The following is a 22,966-nucleotide window of genomic DNA, read 5'->3' as shown; positions in this document are numbered from 1 at the left end:
TATTTTTTAAAAATTAAAATTTAACACATATAATTAATTAAATTGTATTATTTTTATTAAAATTAGACCGGACAAATCAGTTTAACAAAAAAATTAATAAATTAAATTTTGAACTCGTAAAAATTAATATTTTTCATAAAAAATACTACAATTTTCTTATTATAAAACACAACTAAAATATCCCTATATATATATATTAATTTTAAAAATTTTAAATTTTAATCTTATAATGACAGAGAAGAAAAAAGCTAAAATTTAAGATTCTCAAAATTAATGTATATAATAAGAGTATTTTAGTCATTTTATATAATAGGGGTATTGTAGTCATTTTTTATAAAAAATAATATTAATTTAGACCGATTCAAAATTTGATTCACTATTTTTCGATCAAATTAATTTGTCTGACCTAATTTTAAAAAAAAATAACACAATTTAAGTGATTATATATATTAAATTTTAATTATTAAAAAATATCTTTAAAAAAAGACATTTTCTACATCTTTACGGGAGCATCCTTTTTTTTTCATTATCATTAACATTATGTCTTTTTTCTCTTTTTTTCTCCTTATTTTTTTTTATTCGGTTAATCTTTTTTCTTCGTTTTTTTATTTTTTTTTATTTCATTATTATTTTCAATGTCATACAATTACTTTAACAATAATAAAAATATATTATTTAGTTATAAATAACAAAAAATTTTAATGAATGACACAAAATTTTAAAAATTTTTTAATTTAAAATTTTGATTTTTTTTTTACCAATAGGGAGATTCGAATCTCAACATCTTAAAAAATTATTAATTGGCCAATAATTTTTTTTACTAAAAATAGAGAAACTCGAATCCGCAACCTTTAAATAAATATAGAAAGACAAAAATACATTTAAATATATTTTAAATTTAAAAGATATATCAACTTTTTATAAACGACACAAAAATATCTAAATCTCTTATATATTTATGGGGAATGCTAAGTATACAATGATTTTGTTGAACAATATGAACAATGGGTCCTTAAAGTTAGCCCAATTAGATTACTAACACAGTATACCCGTATACACCACCTCCCCAAAATCCTAATTTTAATCATTTTAATTACTAACATCATAATCATCCCACCTACTCCCTCTTTTTTGACCTAGTAGTGAAAACTTTTCCCCCTTCCCCACTATTCAAACGGCATTCAAGAAGTAGTAACCTTCCCCTACCCCCAATTGAAACGGCATTGACAAAGGAGGGCCTTCCTACATCCGGCGCTTCTTTTTTGTTGCATCCCGTCATCCATCCTGCCCCTCGCCGAACCAACCATCCCCCGGCGCGCCTCCGTTGTGAAGACGAGCAGCAACAGGCGGACCCCACGTTGCCGTTGCGTGGAAGTCGCCCAGCCACCACCCGCGTTATCTTTTAACGGCCATCTCCCGAGGGTGAAGTCCCTGCATGTCCGCACCGCTTGGAGTCTTCCTCGGACAAAACCAGAGCAACCGTGGTGTGTATTTGCCTGCTCCTATTGAAGGTCAGTCCCCCGATAGCCGTTTCTTCAAGGTTTAGATTTTCATAGTAATTTTTATGTTATGGTTGCATAGAAGGGTTTTGCTACTTGTGGGAATTGTTAGGCCTATTTGACTTCTTCAAGTGTTTGTTAACATAAGGAAACTGAAAAGAATAATGACTCGTATGTGTTGTTGAGGATCCGGTTTTTTGCATATTGTTTTTTAATGGTTGACTGTATTTGGGTTTGTTTTGTCTCCGGGTATTAGTAAGTCAGCAATTGGTGTGAAGCACGTGCTTAAAATTTGTTACTTTGTGAGTTGTTTAATCACTCTAAGTTGGATGGTCATTTCTATACATGAATGGATGGTTAAATTTGTTGCACAGTTGTTTGAAATTTGGTTGAAAATGTTAACTTTTTTTTTCCTTCCAATACCTAACCTAAAAGGGTGTCACATTTGAATAACTATTCAATTCTCTGATTATGCATATTTGATTTTTAAGAGATAGGTTTGAATTGGTATCCTGTTTGTTTATTTAAAGAAAAAATTGTAAGTATAATTTGGAATCAATTTACATTTTTCTAGTCTTAGCTGAAAGTGTATTTTAATTTTTTCTCACATGTCTACTTGCATTTGATGCATTTGATTGGATAGGATCTAAATGAAGTTAGTTTTGGCATTGAGTTTGACCATGTAAAGACTCTATTTACATGTTGATCAGCATATTTGACTACCATCGCAATTAATATTTGGGAACATTCTAAATAAACTAACTTTAAACTTTAAAAACAGTGAGTAAGTCAGTATGAATAGTTCTTTTGAAACACCAAATCAAAATAAATAGTGCGTTGCCTTAAATTTACAAGTTAATTGGTCCGTTTGATTTTTTTAATACTTGCAGCGGTAAAATTATACTAGATGAATGTTTAAAGTTGAGCGGTGTGATATGATCTATAGCATTTAGGAAGCAATTTCTATTATTACTAATCTTTGGAGCCTATCAAGCTGATTATATTATGACTTGTTATGGTGACTTTCGTAATCAGAAGTTCAATTTTGACTGCTATGCTTCCAAGGACCTTGTTTTACTTGATTTTTTATTATCTGTCTGTGTACTCATACTGCGCACGACTGTGGGTGTTCTGCTGTTGATTTTCATATTTTTTTAAAATTACAGCAAAGATAGTAATATCACATGGTTCATGGATGCTTGGATTAAAGCAAACTGTATAAAATTTGATGGAGTTTGGGCTTGATATTTTAGAATTCTTTTCTTTATCTGTTTCTAGTTCATGTGATTGACTTTTAATTTATATGAATTATGGATGTTTAATTTTGTAAGAAATGATGGATGCAAAAAAGATATGGCTTTTAGTGGTGGCTTAACTAGATATGAGTTAAATTGGTTGTAAATACTATAGTTGCATAATGTTTGATGCCTACATATTTATGACTTTATTATTTTCGATCATGGATGTTGTAAAGACTCCTGTTAAAATTTTAAGAATAATACATAGTTATATATAAATAATACTTTTTATGCGTGTGAAATTTTTTAAATAATGCGAGCGGACTATTGATGAACCTGCGAGGAAGAACTGGAATCGGAAAAAGCAATAGATGTACCTAGAGTCCGTTTGGGAAGTAGCAGAAACTACTTTTTTTTAACTTTTAAATTATGAAAAGTCACAATAAAAAAACTAACAAACAGCAACAAAATATACATCAACACACATTTCATATTCATTTTTTATTTTCACCTACCATATCATGCACAATAAAACAACAAATACTAACTATACAATAATTTTTTTTGTATTGCCATCAAGATTATTGTGAATTAGAATTTTAATATCCATTCTCTTGTGTAAAAAAAAAATTGTATTTTTTCAGTTATTTATCCAAATACTACAACTTTAAATAAGTACTTTTATAACTAAAAATCAACACAAAATAACTTATTTATAAGTTGCTATTAATAAAAATGCTTCTACTCTAAGCTCTTTTTCCAAAAGAGCTTATTTAAGTTGTCAACACAAATTGGACCTTAGTCTTAAGACCAAAAATACCTTTTTCACATTGTTTACGTATTTTCGTAGTGAAATTTTGTTACAACAAAAAGGATAAATTTTCATGGTGAATAACTTTTTTAGTTCTCTAACTATTTTGATCCTATTTCAAGATATTAGCGAAGCTTAAAAGTTATTAGTTAAGAATAACCATTTGGGTACCAATAAAAATAACCATCCGCTATCATATGGAATCGAACATCCAGCCTCTATTATTTGTTACTATTTACACAATACACAAAGACTCTTCTAAATAACCATTTGGGTTACAATAAAGATAACCATTTGTTAGCCTATAGAATCGAACATCCAGCCTTTATTACTTGTAACTGACCACATACTCTACACCAAGACTATTACGAATAACCATCCGTTATCCTATTGAATCAAACATCCATATTAAAATACTTGCAACTGATCACACACACTACACCCAGATTATTCGAAATAACCATCTGGGTAACAAAAGAAATAACCATTCGCTTTTCTATTAAATCGAACATCCAGTTTATAATACTTTTAATGAATCACACACACTACACCCAAACTATTCAAAATAACCATCTGGGTAATAATAGAAATAAACATCCGCTATCCTATTAAATCGAATATCCAGTTTAACATAATTGTAACTAATTATACACACCACACCAAGGCTATTACAAAATAACCATCTGGGTACCAATAGAAATATACCAATAGAAATAACCATTCGCTACACTATTGAATCAAAACCTACTTTCTTTGCATATGTTGCATAAAAATCCTAAGCCAGCTTCAAATGCTCAAACCGTATCCCAACTCTTGGTATTTCGTCTTCGGCAAGGCAAATGTGATCCGGTAACTGTGAATCAGTTCAAAACAGACATCATTCGATGAACATGAGGATTAATGGTCGATTCAAATATGCGGTTCACGAAAAAACAGCAATATACTAAAGACCAAACCTCGTCAATAAGATCCGTGTCATCACTTCCAGTAATGTCCGTACATTTTATGACCTACAATCAAACATACACAAACTAATTAGATACCGTACTATTAAACAAGTTTCAACTAAAAAGATTTTATTAATACTATTTTCAAAAATATCATTAAAAATTTATTACTATACATAACTTACAAGAAATAATAATAATGAAAAGTGTACTCATAAAAAATCTCACCTAATTAGTTAGACTTATATTAAGTATTTATATAGAGCATGCATGGATCTACCACAACTGAATCGCATCTACACAACCTAAAACCAAGTCCATTTCTATGCTTTGAAAAGTCAAAAAGCTCATCATTTTTCCTTAGATGTGAATGATACACTCCCATTCTCCATTTTCGTTTCTTCAATTCCTTTCTTGCCAATCCTCTCTTATTTCTTCTTCTTTTTATTTGTTTATTAATTAATTTTATTTTGTTTATAGTAGTAATCAGTGTTGTATGTATTGTGGACTTACTAATTAAAATTTTTGGGCCTTTGAGTACTATATTGTATGTTATGTACAATTGTACATATTTTTTCTAGTAATATTATATAGCATGAAAAAATAAAAAAGAATGCAAAAACAAAAAACACATTTAGTGAGCATCCAAAATGAACAGCATCTCCACTTAGAGCATATATTTTCATCTGTGGAGTGAATTGTGACCAAATTTGTTTGTGCATGCATGGCATGAAAGCATAAGGATGTGAATTTAAAATAATCTAATGGCAACCATGTGGAATGTTTAAAACATACACGAATAGGTAGTTTCATTCAATTCACTTAACTAAACATGATATGCACTTCTTAAATTACACTAATCAAATGACCGAATTTTAAACTAATTTGGTGTTTAAACAAAACTAATAATCAAGTTTCATGTCAAAACTCAATCCAAACATCATTAAAAATAGCATAACATTACACAATTCTGAATTATAATGCCTAAAGTTAACAAAATTTAAGACAAATGCTGGCCAAACATAAGAATTAAACAAAAAGTTTCACTCAAGCATTTCATCGAGTATATGGTGTGCACAATATGTAAACAGGAATTTTAAACTCAATTTAAGCAGTAATCAATCCAGAAAAATCAGCCATCAAACATTTTGGAATCCAAAAAGTATCAATCCATTAATCTAAGCCTAATCTAAACACTAAAAGCAGAATTAAAAATTAGTTAAAATAAATAAATGAAAGGACACGGGCAGGAGAAAGCATGGAACCTGCGTTGGTGAAAGAGGAATGATGGTTTATTAGTGGCTAAGAGAAGATGGATTGAATCTTAGCCCCTTTTTCGCTTAAAAGACTTGCTATCCTTTTAGAGCACTTGAGGAGATATTTCTTGTTTTTGTCTCGTGCCTAGTTAAGAGATTTTTTCTTTTTGTCTCGTAACCTGCTAAGAGATATTTTACAGTTTTGTCTCATGAGCAGCAGAATCAGAAATGGAGTATGTATCCTGGTTCAGCTGCTAAGTGTAATGCAGCTTATATTTAGTCTCCATCACAACAATGATGGAATTTCACTATAATCATCATGATTACATACACCAATTCTCCCTATGAACTACCCTTCCTATTCGGGACAAGTCTAGAATCTAGCCCCAATCCTGAACTTGACTTGGTAACCCACCAAGCTTTCAACTGTAAAGTGCTAACCCAACTTGCAAGAGGATTCTCACAGAATCATGAAACACAACACAGATGTACAAAGGACCTCTAAGGAAATCTATGGCTTTTTCTTTTAATTTTGTGCACTCCGTCTTTTTTTGCTCTATGGTCTTTTCTTACAAACCTCACTGTTTGCCTTTTTTCACAAGACTCAAGACAGACAAAATTAAATAGAAAAATACAAAATGAAGAACATTGAAGGTGAAGAACTTCTGTTAGTTGGGGTAGCTATAGGAACACTGTGCTTTCACTCTTTTTCTTGCTTCAAGCCCTGGCTGTTCTCCCTTATTTATAGAAGGGGAAGCCTCCACAATTGAAACTGTTGAACCAAGCTAAACTTCTTCTTCTTCATGCAGAAACCGGTTTGGCCAGAGAGAGGGGAGAGATAACCGAATGTAAAACCCAACATGCAATTACCTCTGTGTCTTCCCTTTACACTAAACTTCATCAATTCGAGCCATCTATCTTGACTTGCACTCCAAGAAGGATTCCTAGCCCTTGATGCGTTCTTGATGCATGATAGCTCTTCCTGCTCCACTTTTGCTTCCTCCTTCACGTAGCCTCTCTAACTACCTTCTGTGATGGATGACTACAAAGCAGAGACGAGCCATGCCTCCAAGGATCTTCTTCCTCTGACCAAATGGATCTCTTTCCATTTTTGGTATGGAGAGGTTAAGATTACTTCACCACATATTACCCTTTTTTGATGAAGATCTCAACCACAATATACTTTTTGTTTTCTTTTTCTTGATGCCATCATCACAATGGCTCTTTGCTTGTGCCTAGCTTCATCACTTCTTTCTCTGATAGCGTGTTTCTTCATTTTCCTTTCTGACAGAGAAGTGAGCGAAGGTTTGAGAGAGAAGAGAGAGAAGAAAGAAAAGCATTCAATGGATTTGAACAAATGAATTAAAATGAATTAACTTTACTTCCCTCTTGCTTTGAGTGGCGTGGTGCACTAATGATAGCAATCAAATCAATTGCTGTTTCTCTCTCATGGTTCCAATGCTTGCATTAATACCAAGTTAATAAAAAATTTGAATTCCATAACCCATGTGAGTGGGTAACCGAACTCATCAAGCAATTCTCCCTTTCCCTTTTAATTTCAATTCATACCACACTCTTGTTGGTCTAGCAAAGAATTTTATTTGGGCTTGTTTAAAAAATAAGATCTGGCCCAATTAACAAAACATTGTTTCAGCCACAAGAATCAAAATAATTTTGTATCAATGCTGAAAAATATTTAATGGGCTTGCTGTATATTTCTTTTCTTTTCGGCCCAATATCAAATATGCAGGTAATCAAAATTATTAATTAGCAAATCTCAAATTAATAATTTTATAATTAATTCTATTAATAATGTTTGATCATCATTAATTTTAATTTGGAATTTTCCAAACTCATCAATCTCCCCCTTGATGACAAACAATATTAAAAATTGAAATGGAAAGAAACCAAAGATTAGAGTATTCCCTTTGAAGATTAGGATTCTTTTCTCTTTCCAATTGTTACATGACTCCCCCTTAATATATGCCATTTTACCAAAGGAAACTTTACCTGTAACTTTTAAAATCAAGTTTAAGGCAACTATGTATTCAACATAAGAAATTTTGAAATGTTGAATGGCTTGATTTATGAGCAGAGATAAAGTGATAAACAAAGCTCATTTGTTATCATATAAATAACTTTCTACTTAATCACAACAAAAAATATTTTGAGTATTGAGTACATAAGAATAAAGAAAAATATTTGATAATTTCCAAAAAAAATCTGCTGCCAAAACATTTGATTAAATAAATAATATTTTCCAGCCATCATATCAGATCAAAATAATTATAAGTTTATAGCAAGGAAAAATTTATAACCCAACATAATCATATCAGAGCACAAGCAAGAAAATATCCAGCATTCATTCACATATCAGAGCATAAAGGGATTATAAAAATGACTAAATTTCAAATTCAGCAACCATTTCAACAAAACAGAAAAGATTCATTGGAACAAGGAGTTTGTGCACAGGAGTGATCATAAATCACAAAAGATTTCAGCCCCCTGTTACTTTTAACTTTTCAATTTTTCCAGCTTTTCTCCCCCTTTTGTCATCAAAGGGGAACCTGCAAAAGAGTGACAATGGAACACATACAAATATAACCAAAGCCAAAATATCCAAGAGTTTAACAAAATAACAGAGGTCTAAAGTATCCAAACAGCCAACAAAATACCAAAATAAACTAAACAGAACCAGAGTTTAATAAGAGACAAATGAGTCAATCATCAGAAAGATTGTATTCAGATCCAGATTCATCATCCTTATCGGTAGCCCCCATCTCTTTTTCGAAGTTCTGAAGCATCAGACCCACTCTTTCTTGGCACTTTGTCCAAGCTTTTTCATTTTCGTATGCTTGCTTACGAGCGGCCTTGTAAGATTGCACCATCAGTTTGGACATGTTTGAAAACTCAGTGAGGACCTCCTTAATCATTCTACCATCTTGGACGGCTCGGTTGGGCGGCTCTCAAGATCACTATCAGAGGGCAATGACCGTTTTCCTTTGGTGCCTTTCATAGTACCTGCAACTCATCCTTCCTTAATTGATGAAACTTTATTCTCTACTTCTTCATTAAGTAGATCAACATTGAAATATTCGAAGATGCAGGTAAGAAATATACCATAGGGAAAGTTAGCCTTTTTGGTGCTTCTAACACATTCTCACATATGCCTTATCATGAGATATGCAAAGAAAATAGGAGATAAAGTAATAACAGCAAAAAGTACCAAGGTATCAGAAATGGTTACTCTATTGTATGAGCCACTCTATGGAGTTAGAATGTGAGTGATGATTCTGTGCAACAATACTCTTTCTGGATTGAGAGCTTTATGAGTTAAAACAGTGCCATGCAAAGCAGAAAAGTTCTCGCAGGTTTGATTCAAAGTAATTTGGAGAGTGACCCCCACTTGTGAGTCCCATTTTTCTGACATATAAGCTGTTGGCCCTTCATCAACATAACCCAGGGCAGCGCTTAATGTTTCTCTGTTCAGATTCATGTAAACCCGCTTCACATAGGAATGAATTGCTCCATCAATCAGCCTCATATTTGCATAAAACTCTCGAACCAAGGCTGGGTATACAGGTTTCTAGATATTGAACAGGGGAGTCCACTTCATATTCTCAAAAAGAGTGAGGAAGTTGATTCCTTTAGTAGCAAGAGAATCCAGATTCACTATGTGGGAAGCACATAAGTGACGTTTCTTCAACACATCTTTGTGAAACTCATAAGCTGTACAAGAGTTGAATCTTCCTGGGTCAAAAATGAGAATGACCTTTGTTGTATTTATTCTTGAAATCCAGAGATTCCAGATTAGGGGGTTCCTTTGTGTTACATAACACGTAACCTTTTGTCTTCTAAGAGCTACGGCTAGAAGTTGCTTTCTTCGGTGGAGAATGAGGTAGAGATGTGTGAGACTCATCTTCTTCTTCAACCGCAGTTCCTTCTTCTTGCGTGATGATTTTTTCTGGGCTATGACCTTTCTTCGCATGGTTTCGGTGGATTGAGAGGGTGGAGATGAGGAGGATGTTGAGTGAATATGGATGTGAGTATGAGTTTGAGGGGTAGAAGAAAATGGAGATATTTTGGTGAGAAGGATTCGGTCACTTTTTCTTGGAGCAACTTTCTTTTTCATGATATGAGAAATGGAGAAGTGAGTGGGAAGATGAAAAGAGCCGAAGAGAGTGGTGAGAGGAGGGAGGTTAGGGAAGCATTAAATGCTGAGTGGAGAGAGAATTGAGGTAGTTATTACCCATTAAGAGGCGCGGTTATTAACCAAAGAAGAATTTTAAAATTAAAAACTGAAAGTTTAGCTCCTAGAATCAAGAGATGAGGAAAGGATAAAGATTTGATTTGACAACAACCCCTTCCTACAAGATTTGATAAGACAACTTTCCAAATGTATGATAAAAAAATTAGGAACTCAAAAAATGGGTCAGAGTAAGGTCAAAGAGATTTGGTGGGGCCCAGGATAATTAACTTCAGTTCAGTCTCCCCCTGTATCATGGCCAGTTTATCATCGCCTGAATTTTGTCTCCTGCTTCCCTACGAGACAAAACCAAACAGAATAAAAAAAATTCACAAGTTATCAACAGAATTTAATTCTATCATTCCCAAACTATTTCTTAGAAAGCAGAATCTGTCTTCACACAAGGGCTTAGTAAAAATGTCTGCAAGTTGTTCTTCGGGTTTTACAAATTGAATATCAATAGTACCCTTTTGCACATATTCTCTAATAAAATGATATTTAATTTCAATGTGCTTGGTTCTTGAGTGCAGAACATGATTTTTTGAAATGTTTATAGCACTCATATTGTCACAGAACAACGGTATACTATTGATTTTTAATTTATAATCCTCCAATTGAGTTTTCAACCAAATTAATTGTAAACAACATGCAGATGCAGAGATGTATTCAGCTTCGGCTGTGGATAGAGCTACTGTGGCTTTTTTTTGCTTGACCACATGTTAAGTGAGCTTCCAAGGAAGTAACACATGCCCGATGTGCTCTTTCTATCCACCTTATCTCCCGCATAATCTGCATCACAAAAGCCTACTGCACAAAAATTATCAGATTTTGGATACCATAAGCCATAATCGCTAGTTCCCTTAATATATCTAATGATGCGTTTATCGGCCGAAAGATGGGATTCTTTTGGGTGAGATTGAAATCTTGAACATACTCCCACACTTTGAACAATATCCGATCTAGAGGAGGTAAGATACACGAGTGAACCTATCATTCCTCTATACCGTGTTTCATCCACATTTTTGCCATCATCATCTTTTTCAAATTTAGTGTTTGGATGCGTTGGTGTTCCCATTGGTTTGGAATTTTCTAGGCCAAAATTTTTTATTAATTCTTTAGCATACTTTTCTTGGTGAATAAAAGTACCACTAGGAGTTTGTTTGATTTGGAGGCCAAGAAAGAATGTTAGCTCTCCCATTAAACTCATTTCAAACTCACTAGTCATGAGTTTACCAAACTCTTCACATAAGGATTCATTGGCCGACCCAAATACAATGTCATCCACATAAACTTGAACTAGAAGAATATCATCATTAGATGCTTTAATAAATAAAGTAGTATCGGTGGTACCCCCTTGAAAGTGATTTTCCAACAAGAAGGCACTAAGCCTTTCATACCAAGCTCTTGGATCTTGCCTAAGACCATAAAGGACATTTGAAAGTTTGAAAACATGATTTGGAAATTCTTTATTTTCAAAATCGGGGGGTTGTGCCACATACACTTCTCTATCAATAAAGCCATTAAGGAAAGCACATTTGACATCCATTTGGAACATTTTAAAACCTTTATGGGCAGCATATGCAAGAAGCAACCTACTTGCTTCCATTCTTGCTACCGGAACAAAAGACTAATCAAAATTTATACCCTCTTCTTGGTCGTAACCTTGGGCCACTAATCTAGCCTTGTTACAAACAACTTTTCCATCCTCATCTAGTTTATTTTTGAAAACCCACTTAGTACCCGTTACCTTCTTACCATTCGGATGAGGTACTAGTGTCCAAACCTTATTTTTGTCAAATTGAGTTAACTCCTCTTGCATGGCTTTGACCCAAGAGGGATCTTCAAGAGTTTGCTTCACATTATTAGGCTCCATTTGTGACAAGAGAGCAAAATTGCTTGGTTCGGTTTGCTTTTTGGTTGAGGATCTTGTTGTTACACCTCGTGAGGGATCACTAATGATAAAGTCATGATGATAGCCCCTCATGGACTTCCATTCTCTTGGTTTCCGGAGTGATGTTGAGCTTTGATGAGCTTCAGTGGGTTGTTCTGTTTCAAATTCTCTTGCTGGCTCAGAAGACAAAACAGAAATGTCTCTTCCATTTTGATGAGACAAAATTGGACGGACAGATTCTTCATTTTGGGCAGACTTGGGATTTTCTTCACTGGCTTCTTTGTTGACAGCATCTTCGCAATCTGTATCATCTTCTATCATAGTACTGGGAATTGAGTTAGTATCACAAAAAGAAACGTGTATGGATTCCTCTATGGTTCTATATTCTTTGAGGTAAATTCTATAAGCCTTACTAGTGGTGGAGTATCCAACAAACATCCCCTCATAGGATTTTGGATCAAATTTACCAAGGTTTTCTTTGTTATTAAGTACAAAGCATTTGCATCCAAAAAACATGGAAATATTTAAGATTAGGAGGGGTTCCTTTCCATAGCTCATAAAGAGTTTTCTTTAACCCTTTTCTAATGATGGTCCTATTCAAAATGTAACAAGCTGTATTTACAGCTTCAGCCCATAGAAATTTTGGAACCTCATTTTCACATAACATAGCCCTAGTCATCTCTTGAAGGCTTCTATTCCTTCTTTCAACTACCCCATTTTGTTGGGGGGTTCTAGGGCATGAAAAGTTATGAGCAATTCCAAAATCATCACAGAATTTTTCAAAATCTTGGTTTTCAAATTCTTTTCCGTGATCACTTCTCAAATGAGCAATTTTTAAATCTTTTTTATTTTGAATTCTTTTGCAAAGGGTTGAGAAAGCATGGAAAGCATCATTTTTATGAGCAAGAAAAAGTAGCCAACCGAATCTAGAGTAATCATCCACCACCACCAAACCATAGTGTTTACCTCTTAAACTTTGAGTTCTTGTTAGACCAAAAAGATCAATGTGTAGCATCTCTAATGGCCTCTTAGTCGAAATTCCATCTTTTGGTTTAAAAGAGGATTTTACTTGTTTGCCTAATTGACAAGCATCACAAGTAATATCCTTATCAAATTTAATATTTGGAATTCCTCTAACCAAGTTTTTCTTAACTAGTTTAGAAATTTGGTACATGCTAGCATGATCCAATTTCTTATACCATAGCCATTTTTCAGATTCAAAAGAGGTAAAACATGTCACTTTTTGATCTTTCAAATTCTCAAGAGTCAATCCATACACATTATTGCACTTTTTAGCCTCAAACAAAATATCTCCAAATTTTTTACAAACAACTAAGCACACAAACTTTCTAAAAATAACTTCATATCCTAGATCACACAATTGACTAACACTTAGTAAATTATGTTTCAAACCATCAACAAGAAGAACATCATTTATAAAAGATGAGAAGCTTTTACCAACTTTTTCAATGGCCACTATTTTTTCTTTACCATCATCACCGAAAGTGACAAACCCTCCATCATATTCATCAAGCTTTATGAAGAAGGTTGCCTTTCTGGTCATATGCCTAGAACATCCGCTGTCCATGTACCACATATTGTCCTTCCGCTTGGATGCTAGGCATACCTACAAAATGAGCTCAAGTGACCTTAGGTATCCAAACCTTCTTGGATCCTTTCACGTTAAACCATCTCCTATATCCCAAACCATTGTATTAAAAAACAACTTTGTAAACTTTGTCACCAATCATTCTTTCACCAAAGAAACATTGAATGGGAAAGTGGCCATTTCGGTTGCATAGTCTACAAAATCTTGGAGTTGCTGTTTTGCTAAAGATTGTTGAGTTTTGAAATCTTGTATCATTAGAAGATGAAGCCATGTTTTCAAAATAAGGTTTTTCAACAGATTTGAAACTCTTGTGAAACCCCAAGCCAACTTTATCATAGAGAGGTTTTTGACTAGCCAAGATTTGATTTAAATTTTCAGAACTTTGAGTGAACTTGGCTAAGTCATCTTCAAGGTTTTTGACCTTTTTAAGCAACTCTTCATTTTCTTTAAAACAGTTCACATATGCAACAACAGAATGATCACTTTCACAGCTTCTAAGTTGAGCTTTTAACTGCTTGTTTTCTTCAACAAGTTCAACAGCAGTTTCAGCCTCCCTTAGTTTATCTTTAAGAAAACCATTTTCAGCTTTAATAATGGTGATTTGTTGTTCAAGATCTTGGTTATCAAGCAAGAAGCATCTAATTTTTCCAGAAAAGTGGTCTATCATAAGATGAAGATCTTCAGTGTCAGGGTTATGAAAGACTACCTGTTCAATGTGATCTGCCATAAGACATGATTGGGACTTGGTCTCTGATTCTTCATTATCATCTGAGTCATTTTCCAAGAAGCCATCAGTCCTTTTTTCTTTCCTTTCTTTGGCTTCTCCTCCTTCTTCAACTTAGGGCAATCAGATTTGAAATGCCCAGTCTCTTTGCAGTTTTAGCATGTCACCTTGCTGAAATCTTTCTTTTGTTTTCTTGAACTGCTTCCTTTGCCTCTTTTCTTGTGCTTCACCATTTTTCTGAATTTTTTTGCAAATAACACAAATTCATTTTCAGATGAATTATCACTAGATTCATCATCCAGGGAGTTAGTAACAGATGTAAAAGCAATTCCTTTTTTTTTGAGTATTTTTTCAAATAAGTATTTTCGAAAGCAAGTAAGTTTCCTCTCAAGTCATCATATGTCATGGAATCTAGACCACTACTCTCAGAGATTATTAGTGCCTTAGTTTCCCACTCTTTTATGAGATATCTCAACACTCTTCTCACAAGCACAAATTTAGGATACTTGATTCCCATAGCATCCAAGCCAACAATGATGATGTTGAATCCTTCAAACATTTCATCTATTGATTCTTCTTCCTTCATTGAGAACATTTCATATTCTCTGTTCATCATGTCTATCCTGGTCTTCTTTACTATAGTGGTTCCTTCATGAATGACTTGAAGTTTGTCCCAGATTTCCTTTGCCATTGTGCATCGTGATACTCGTCGGTATTCTTCGAAGCTGATTGTACAGTTGAGCAAGTTGATAGCCTTGGCATTTAGCTCCACCTTCTTTCTGTCTTCCTCGATCCAACTAGCTTTGGCTTTAAGAGAGACTACTCCTTCAACACTTGTGGTGGTTGGATATTGGGGACCCTCTATGATGATCTTTCACAATCTGTAATCCACTGCTTGCACAAAATTCTTCATTCTCTCCTTCCAATAGGTGTAGTTCTTTCCATTGAAAAGAGGAGGTATGTTGCTTGACTGTCCTTTTGTCAGATTGTAGGACACCAGATTTGAGCTACTGTTTTCTACCATCTGGATCTTTTCTCCAAGCTGCAAAGCTTGATCTCTTTGAGACCAAGCTCCGATACCAATTGATGGTTTATCAGTGGCTAAGAGAAGGGGAGGTTGAATCTTAGCCCCTTTTTCGCTTAAAACATTTGCTGTCCTTTTAGAGCACTTGACGAGATATTTCTTGTTTTTGTCTCGTGCCTAGTCAAGAGATTTTTTCTTTTTGTCTCATGACCTACCAAGAGATATTTTATAGTTTTGTCTCCTGAGCAGCAGAATCAGAAATGGAGTAGAAGAGAGAGAAAGATCACACCAAGATGTATTCTAGTTCAGCTGTTAAGTGCAATGCAGCCTATATCCAGTCTCCATCACAACAATGACGGAATTTCACTATAATCATCATGATTACATATACCAATTCTCCCTAGGAACTACCCTTCCTATTTGGGACAAGTCCAGAATCTAAGACCAATCCTGAACTTGACTTGGTAACCCACCAAGCTTTTGACTGCAAAGTGCTAACCCAACTTGCAAGAGAATTCTCACAAAATCATGAAACACAACACAGATGTACAAAGGACCTCTAAGGATATCCATGGCTTTTTCTTTTAATTTTGTGCACTCTGCCTTTTTCTGCTCTATGGCTTTTTCTTACAAACCTCACTGTTTGCCTTTTTCCATGAGACTCAAGACAGACAAAATTAAATAGAAAAATACAAAATGAAGAACATTAAAGGAGTAGAACTTCTATTAGCTTGGGTAGCTATAGGAACATTGTGCTTTCACTCTTTTTCTTGCTTCAAGTCCTGGCTGTTCTCCCTTATTTATAGAAGGAGAAACCTCCACGGTTGAAACTGTTGAACCAAGCTAAACTTCTTCTTCTTCATGCAAAAACCGGTTCGGCCAGAGAGAGAGGAGAGATAACTGAATGTAAAACCTAACATGCAATTACCTCTGTGTCTTCCCTTTATACCAAGCTTCATCAATCCGAGCCATCCATCTTGACTTGCACTCCAAGAAGGATTCCTAACCCTTGATGCATTCTTGATGCATGATAGCGCTTCCTGCTCAACTTTTGCTTCCTCCTTCACGTAGCCTCTCTAGCTACCTTCTGTGATTGATGACTACAAAGCAGAGACGAGCCATGCTTCCAAGGATCTTCTTCTTCCTCTGACCGAATGGATCTCCTTCCATTTTTGGTATGGAGAAGTTGAGATTACTTCACCACATCTTACCCCTTTTTGGTAAAGATCTCAATCACAGAATACTTTTTGTTTTCTTTTTCTTGATGCTATCATCACAAAGGCTCTTTGCTTGTGCCTAGCTTCGTCACTTCTTTCTTTGATAGCTTGTTTCTTCATTTTCCTTTCTGACAGAGAAGTGAGCGAAGGTTTAAGAGAGAAGAGAGAGAAGAAAGAAAAGCATTCAATGGATTTAAACAAATGAATTAAAATAAATTAACTTTACTTTCCTCTTGCTTTGAGTGGCGTGGTGCACTAATGATAGCAATCAAACCAATTGCTATTTCTCTCTCTCATGGTTCCAATGCTTGCATTAATACCAAGTTAATAAAAATTTGAATTCCATAATCTATGTGAGTGGGTAACCGAACTCATCAAGCAATTCCCCCTTTTCCTTTTAATTTCAATTCGGACCACACTCTTATTGATCTAGCAAATAATTTTATTTGGGCTTGTTTAAAAAATAAGATCTGGCCCAATTAACAAAATATTGTTTCAGCCACAAGAATCAAAATAATTTTGTGTCAATGCTGAAAAAATATTTGATGGGCTTGTTGTATATTTCTTTTCTTTTTGGCCCAACATCAAATCTGCAGGTAATCAAAATCATTAATTAGCAAATCTCAAATTAATAATTTTGTAATTATTTCTATTAATAATGTTTGATCATCACTAATTTTAATTTGGAGTTTTTCAAACTCGTCAAGAAAAAATGGAAAGAGAGGGATAGCAGAGGCAGTGTTGCAGCGGCACAGAGCTCACCCGCTGTTGGGTTGCACTTAGGTTTCTCGTTGGGGTTGGGCTTTGCACAGAAACTAGATGTAGCGTACAGGAGATTGAGGAGAAATAGAGAAAGAGGGAAGAAAAAGAGAAGATAGGGAAGAGAGAGGGGGTAGGCGACGGTGGTCGCCGGTGGTAATGGCGGTGGTGTCGGACGGAGGGTTGGAGTTGGGTTGAGAGTGCAGAAGAGTAAAAGGTCAAGCGAAAAGAATATAAAATGAGAAGATAGTTACAGAGTTTTAATTCACCAATGTGAAAATCTTGATTTTTTTTTAATTTAAAAAATAATTATTATTAGAATTTAATTAATTAAACCATTAATTACATTTAAAATTAATTTACTTTTTTAACCCTGTTTACATTATTCACTAATATTATTGTTCACCTATACTTTTTCTATATTTATTTAGTGTGTATGATTAAATTAGGGTGTAATGTATCTTTATTTGATTGATAATTGTTCATGTTTTTTAAAATAGTCATTGTTTACCTAACACTCCCCTTGAATATATTATAGTGGGACTCATGAATCATGAGACGGGGATTAGTAATTTATTTTTCCTGCTGAAATTGTAAATTTGGTTACAGGATCGGAGAATGAAGGGTTGCTGCGTGCTTAAGTTTATTTAATTGTAAGGAAGGAAGAAGAAAATTAAACATATATCCTGAGGTAGTGATCCATGCGTGTGTAGTTGACCTCTGGGTAAAGCATGGAAGCTTCTTCTCCATGGGGTCCGATTTCAAAATTGGTTAAACATCCCTCGTAGAAGATGTGATAGAAGTGGCCAATCCCGACCTGAAGCTTATAGTCCAAGCCCTTGAGTGTTGCGAGGAAGCCCTCGGGAGATATGTAGGTCTTGTGGAGCTGCTTTCCGATGAGAGACTCCCAGATTGCAATGAGGTCTGCCTGCGAGAGAATGTTGTCCGGAGGCCTGAGGTAGAGAGTCTTGTTGAGGGTGCGGGGGTCATCGATGGTCTTTATAGTGTAGGTGGCGACATCGTCTTCATCGACGAAAACCGCCTTGAGTGTGCCATCTCCGAAGAGGTGGACCTTTTCCCTGGGAGGCACAAAAGATCCCATCTGAGACAGGCTGCCCGCAAAGTAGCCCGCAAATAGGTTGGCGGAGATGTACGTGAAAGGGATGTTTGCTTCCTCTATCGCCTTCCTCACAGCCATCTTGTCCTCAAATGTCACCCTTCCTGGCTCTAACGCGTCCCCCATCCGCGCTGGGTCCAGTCCAAACTCCGACGGCAAGAAGCGCTACAGACAGACAAGACTAGACTATTAATTGATTGATGATGAAATTAGAAACTAAAATGAATTGAATGAATGAAACCTTGACGTTGCCGGCTTCCTTGATGGCGTTAATGAGGTTGAGCTGCAAGCCAATGCTGTGGCTCCTGATATGGACACCGGAGATGGCACTGATGACAACATCCACCTTCTTGACGGCATCCACAAGGCTCTGGTGGTCGGAGAAGGATGCCTCTATGAGGTGGGCCCCCTGCCTCTTGAAGGATAGCAGCATCTGCAGCTTCTCTATCTGCAGCGCCAACTCCGCCCTCTGAAGCACATACGTCTCGTGCCCCTCTGCCAGGCTTGCCCTCACTATTCTCCTCCCAATGTACCCTGTTCCCCCTACCACTAGCACCTTGCTCTTCCCCATTTTTTATTATCACAATACAAGCATCACTCCCTGCTGAATCAATGCTTTTATAGATAATTAAGAAAGAGCCAGCAGCCGGCCTTGGATCCTGGCTCACGAACTGGGACTAAGTTGCTCAAGTAGTCAAACACCAACCTTTACTATTACTAGTCTAACTTGTACGTACATTATATTATATTGTTTTTTCTCGTCATGTCACGCCACATATTTTTCAACGACCCAACACATATGCAGCTGAACCGCTCTTTCTCGCCCAACACAGCTACCGCGATGCAAAAGCCAGCACGTGACTCCACCTACTCTGTTTATTGATGATCAATGGCAATCTGTTTATTTAGAGTTATTTACCCTTTTGTTTTAAAGTAGTCTCTTTTCAACTATTGGTATATCTTGATTAAACCTTGCTTAATGATATGGGAAGAATGATCATGCTAACAGATGGAACTCAATTTCAGGGTGAAAGTGAAACTGAAAGTGACAGTCTACATAATCAACCATGAATTTTTAATTTTCTTCCATTTTTGCTTTCTCCACAGCCGACACGCTAGCTAGTTTCTTGTAGGATATATATCTAAGTAAAAACAAATCCACTCTCAAAATCAAATGTAAAATGAGCAGGCAAATTATTCTCTTCTCTTCCATACAATTGTTGTATAATTGTAAGGAGTTCCGTCAATCATAGATAGTAAAAGGCAGTTCCTTAGCATACTTTATTCTTTCCTTCATCAACCAATTTTAGACTACATTAAGATTAATTGAAAAGTGAAAACTAGAAATTTGTCACAGGTAATTTGCAACACATACCCATATTACATATAATGTGAGTAATCTTCCCCTCATCTGAAGACACTTCTAGCTCCCTCAAAATTCTTGTAGTTCCTATATTGTAATTGTAATATTTTACACATTCCTAAAACAATTCAGATTTCAGAGGGCAAAAACAAAACAGAAAATTACACCAATAAATAAATCAGAGAAATTACAGCATTGTTCTAGTTATTATTGTGATTTCTTATTGTTCAAATCCATAAATTCATACACATTACGTATTGCTATGTTAGCAATGAGATTTATTCCGGCAACAAGCCTTGCAAGATCAAAGTACTAACAATATTTCGGTAAGAAACATACAATCAGTAGTATGCATAATCCATTGCCTATTTCATGTTTTGTGGCAGTGAAGGATAAACTAGACCTGCTGTATCTCCGCTAGAACATATCTAACACAAAAATACAAGTAATCATTAAGTTATGTTTCTCAGTAATGATTTATCAAGATGCGGTTCAACCCTCTTCACATATCTAATATGGTACGACAATAGATTCTATGAGCTCTTGAAGGGGAGCCAGCTCCTTCTTGTCAATCAAACCAAATTCCTGCCAAGGAAAAAAAAATACCCTTAATAACCTTGTGATGTTAACAATTAGAAACAGTTTCTAAACCAGATGACGATAAACCAATAACAACTAGCTGATGAACATTAATAATATTATCATATCAATTTGCTGATTAACTCTATTAATACTATCAAGATGGCTACTGCAGTAAAAAATAAAAAATAAATAAATAAATAAAATTCTCGGCAGTTCACACCTGTGATCAAACGAAAAGCCAGCCAAAGAAATATCTCAACATATAAGAGACTTACACAGGTAAACAGTATAAAATGCTTGAAGCAAGTGTTTAGGTGGGCCTCTTCCTTGAGGCTCACAATTTTCTGAAAGTGAGAATGGTATATGTGAGCATATACTCGGAACAGTCGCTTGAATATTGTCTTCACAACATCCTTGAAGTTGGGAGGAAATGGTGCACCTACATGAATCCATGGGTTATTACAACACATGAAATGAAAATAAATAAATATTGATTATGAGAACCTAAGAATCTGTTGGAAAGAAAATAAATATTTACCAAGCTTCTGGGGGAATATGGACTCGTCATCAAGCTGTCCTTCAATCCAGTCCATTAGATATTCTACATATTTTGGAGCAGAAACTTCAATAGGTTTCTTGATTTGTACACCATCTGCCCATCTATACTCATACCTGGAGTTTTCATGTAACAGCGCAACATGAGAACCAAACATATGATTACAGAATGAATACAAGTTGCAAGAATTGCCATTAGCATTAATGGAATGATGCTGATTAATTATACGAAAAGTACTTGTAAATGCAAAAAATTGATATAACCCAATAAAGATCAAATCTAAGCCCAAAATTCACGGATGGCAAACTCCTCTGCATGAGAGAATATAGTTGCAAAATTATATTGCTCTAAAGTAGGGAAAAAAAGCCAACGAGCACTAAAATCTTGAGCAATGGAAGACAAAACGTGCCTAATTAGCCTGTTCAGCTGCAATGAGGAGCACAGGGATATAGGAACATACATTTCCAGCTCAGTTCCTAAAATCATGTCTATGTTTACTTAACTAGTTATGTTGATTTCAATTTATTAAATATTGGGTAGATTCTTAAACCGCAGTTGGCATGAATAAGAATAACAATACATAATGAAAAGGTATGAGAAATATAGAAAAAAAAAATTACTATTGGCTGATTTTACACCCAGAAACTTAATTATTAGGATTAGAAGCATACAGCAAGGAATGGAAACCTCAATAGTGGTAAGAAAGTGATACTCAAATTCTCAATTTTAAGACGTGATCTAAGCTCATAACAAATCCAATATTCTAATCTTAATTTTGCATTTTACACAACCACGTTAGTTAAATGAGCAGTCAGTTAGCTATAACATACTTGGGACCAGCAGACATTGTTCGACAATTCTCAGGAGTGCAAAACTCTGTGAGGGTGCCATAAAGAAGATTGACCTGGTTGAAGAAATCAACAGCTGCAATGTGACGTATTTCAGAATAGTATGAGAGGTAAATCAGGAAAACAAGGAACCAACGATAGGCAATAGGAAACTGCAAAATAAATATACTGCGCCGAACAGTGCAACAGAGAGAGAACGATAGTTACTGTTAACAGCAAGCCACTCATTTAAATCCTCCCCAGGTGGTAGCTTTACTGCTTCCCTCAGATTTCCACTACCTAGTGTAGCATCAATGTGCTGTCTAAGCTGTGCTCCCTGTGATACAAAGAAAGAGAAGAATCATAATTCATAAATTGTGTCCTAACGACCTAAGAAATATGCATTTTAATTTTGATCAGAGTCTGCATCATCCAGTTCCGAAACAGTTTTAAAGAAAAAGATGAGATATTACTGCTTCAACATAAGGGACCAACCTTACTCCCAGAAGGTGCACTTTTCTTGGGGCGGAATGTTCTCTGGTTTCTGTTGCAATTTGTTAGATCCAATGATATATGAGTAAAACATCGAGGAGAATAAACCTAGATTGAATTAATAGAAATATTGGTTGGCATCTTGTAAGTTATAACTAACTACCTAACTAACTAACTATTCATGCTTACAACTTACAAGTTAACAATTCCAGCTTAATCCGAAAACGACAAAGAAATCCTTAGAAAGCAGTAACATTTAAAGAGGAAGAATGGAAATTGCAGGTGGAATTGGATTGCGTTGCAAAATTGGGTTGTCAGATGAGATGAGAGTGGATTGAGAGAGAGAGAGAGAGAAAATGGAAGACAAGAGGATCCGAGAGACGGAGAGAAGATCAATGATAAAAGTTTGAAAAGGAGGTGATAACTAGAACAGATCAGATCATAGATGAATAATAATCCATAGATTTGAAAAGATGAGAAGGGGGGACGGAGGAAGGAAAGGTGAGAAATATGAATCGGAAGTCGTGGGAAGAGGCATGACTCACCTGCCGAGACCAAAGAGGCTCATGGCTGGGCTCAGGCTCAGGCTCAGGCTCAGGCTCCGAGAGATGTTGTTTGCTCTTCCTTGACCGATTGCGTTCGCCTGATGTTGCTTTTGGAATCCTCGCCTCCCAATAAAAACCATTCACAACATAATCGCTATATTATGAGCATTTTAATCACTACAAACAAAACTTGATTATGGAACATAAAATATTAATTTTCTTTCATTCAGACTTCATTTCTTTATACATATATCAATCTCATA

General features: G+C 35.2%; 2 protein-coding genes across 2 annotated transcripts; both read right to left on the bottom strand.

Moving 5' to 3' along the window:
- Window positions 1–17,770: 17,770 nt before the first annotated feature.
- Window positions 17,771–18,981, bottom strand: LOC130946497 (isoflavone reductase homolog). The gene is made up of 2 exons (XM_057875261.1): window positions 18,580–18,981; window positions 17,771–18,503 (listed from the first exon to the last, which is right to left on the bottom strand). Exons 1-2 carry the CDS (start codon window positions 18,907–18,909, stop codon window positions 17,895–17,897), a joined length of 939 nt encoding a protein of 312 aa, XP_057731244.1. The 5' UTR covers window positions 18,910–18,981; the 3' UTR covers window positions 17,771–17,894.
- An 894-nt stretch (window positions 18,982–19,875) lies between these two features.
- Window positions 19,876–22,953, bottom strand: LOC130970013 (MOB kinase activator-like 1B). The gene is made up of 7 exons (XM_057895954.1): window positions 22,704–22,953; window positions 22,162–22,210; window positions 21,895–22,003; window positions 21,670–21,763; window positions 20,822–20,955; window positions 20,559–20,722; window positions 19,876–20,286 (listed from the first exon to the last, which is right to left on the bottom strand). The coding sequence occupies exons 1-7, from the start codon at window positions 22,841–22,843 to the stop codon at window positions 20,212–20,214; spliced, it is 765 nt and encodes a 254-aa protein (XP_057751937.1). The 5' UTR covers window positions 22,844–22,953; the 3' UTR covers window positions 19,876–20,211.
- Between the last annotated feature and the right edge of the window lie 13 nt (window positions 22,954–22,966).

This window comes from Arachis stenosperma, chromosome 1 (assembly GCF_014773155.1).
Source record: "Arachis stenosperma cultivar V10309 chromosome 1, arast.V10309.gnm1.PFL2, whole genome shotgun sequence".
NCBI classification, from domain to species: domain Eukaryota; kingdom Viridiplantae; phylum Streptophyta; class Magnoliopsida; order Fabales; family Fabaceae; genus Arachis; species Arachis stenosperma.
Note: the sequence above shows the minus strand (reverse complement) of the source record. Positions and strands in the feature narration are given on the sequence as shown.

Bases quoted from the DNA above. Each gene is read 5' to 3' on its own strand.
- LOC130946497 (XM_057875261.1), bottom strand. From the start codon at position 18,909: ATGGGGAAGAGCAAGGTGCTAGTGGTAGGGGGAACAGGGTACATTGGG. The intron at 18,504-18,579 runs GTTTCATTCATT...GTCTGTCTGTAG, and splicing joins AGGAAGCCGGCAACGTCAAG to CGCTTCTTGCCGTCGGAGTT.
- LOC130970013 (XM_057895954.1), bottom strand. From the start codon at position 22,843: ATGGTTTTTATTGGGAGGCGAGGATTCCAAAAGCAACATCAGGCGAAC. The intron at 22,211-22,703 runs GTGAGTCATGCC...AAATTGCAACAG, and splicing joins AGCCTCTTTGGTCTCGGCAG to AAACCAGAGAACATTCCGCC. The intron at 22,004-22,161 runs GTTGGTCCCTTA...TTTGTATCACAG, and splicing joins GTGCACCTTCTGGGAGTAAG to GGAGCACAGCTTAGACAGCA.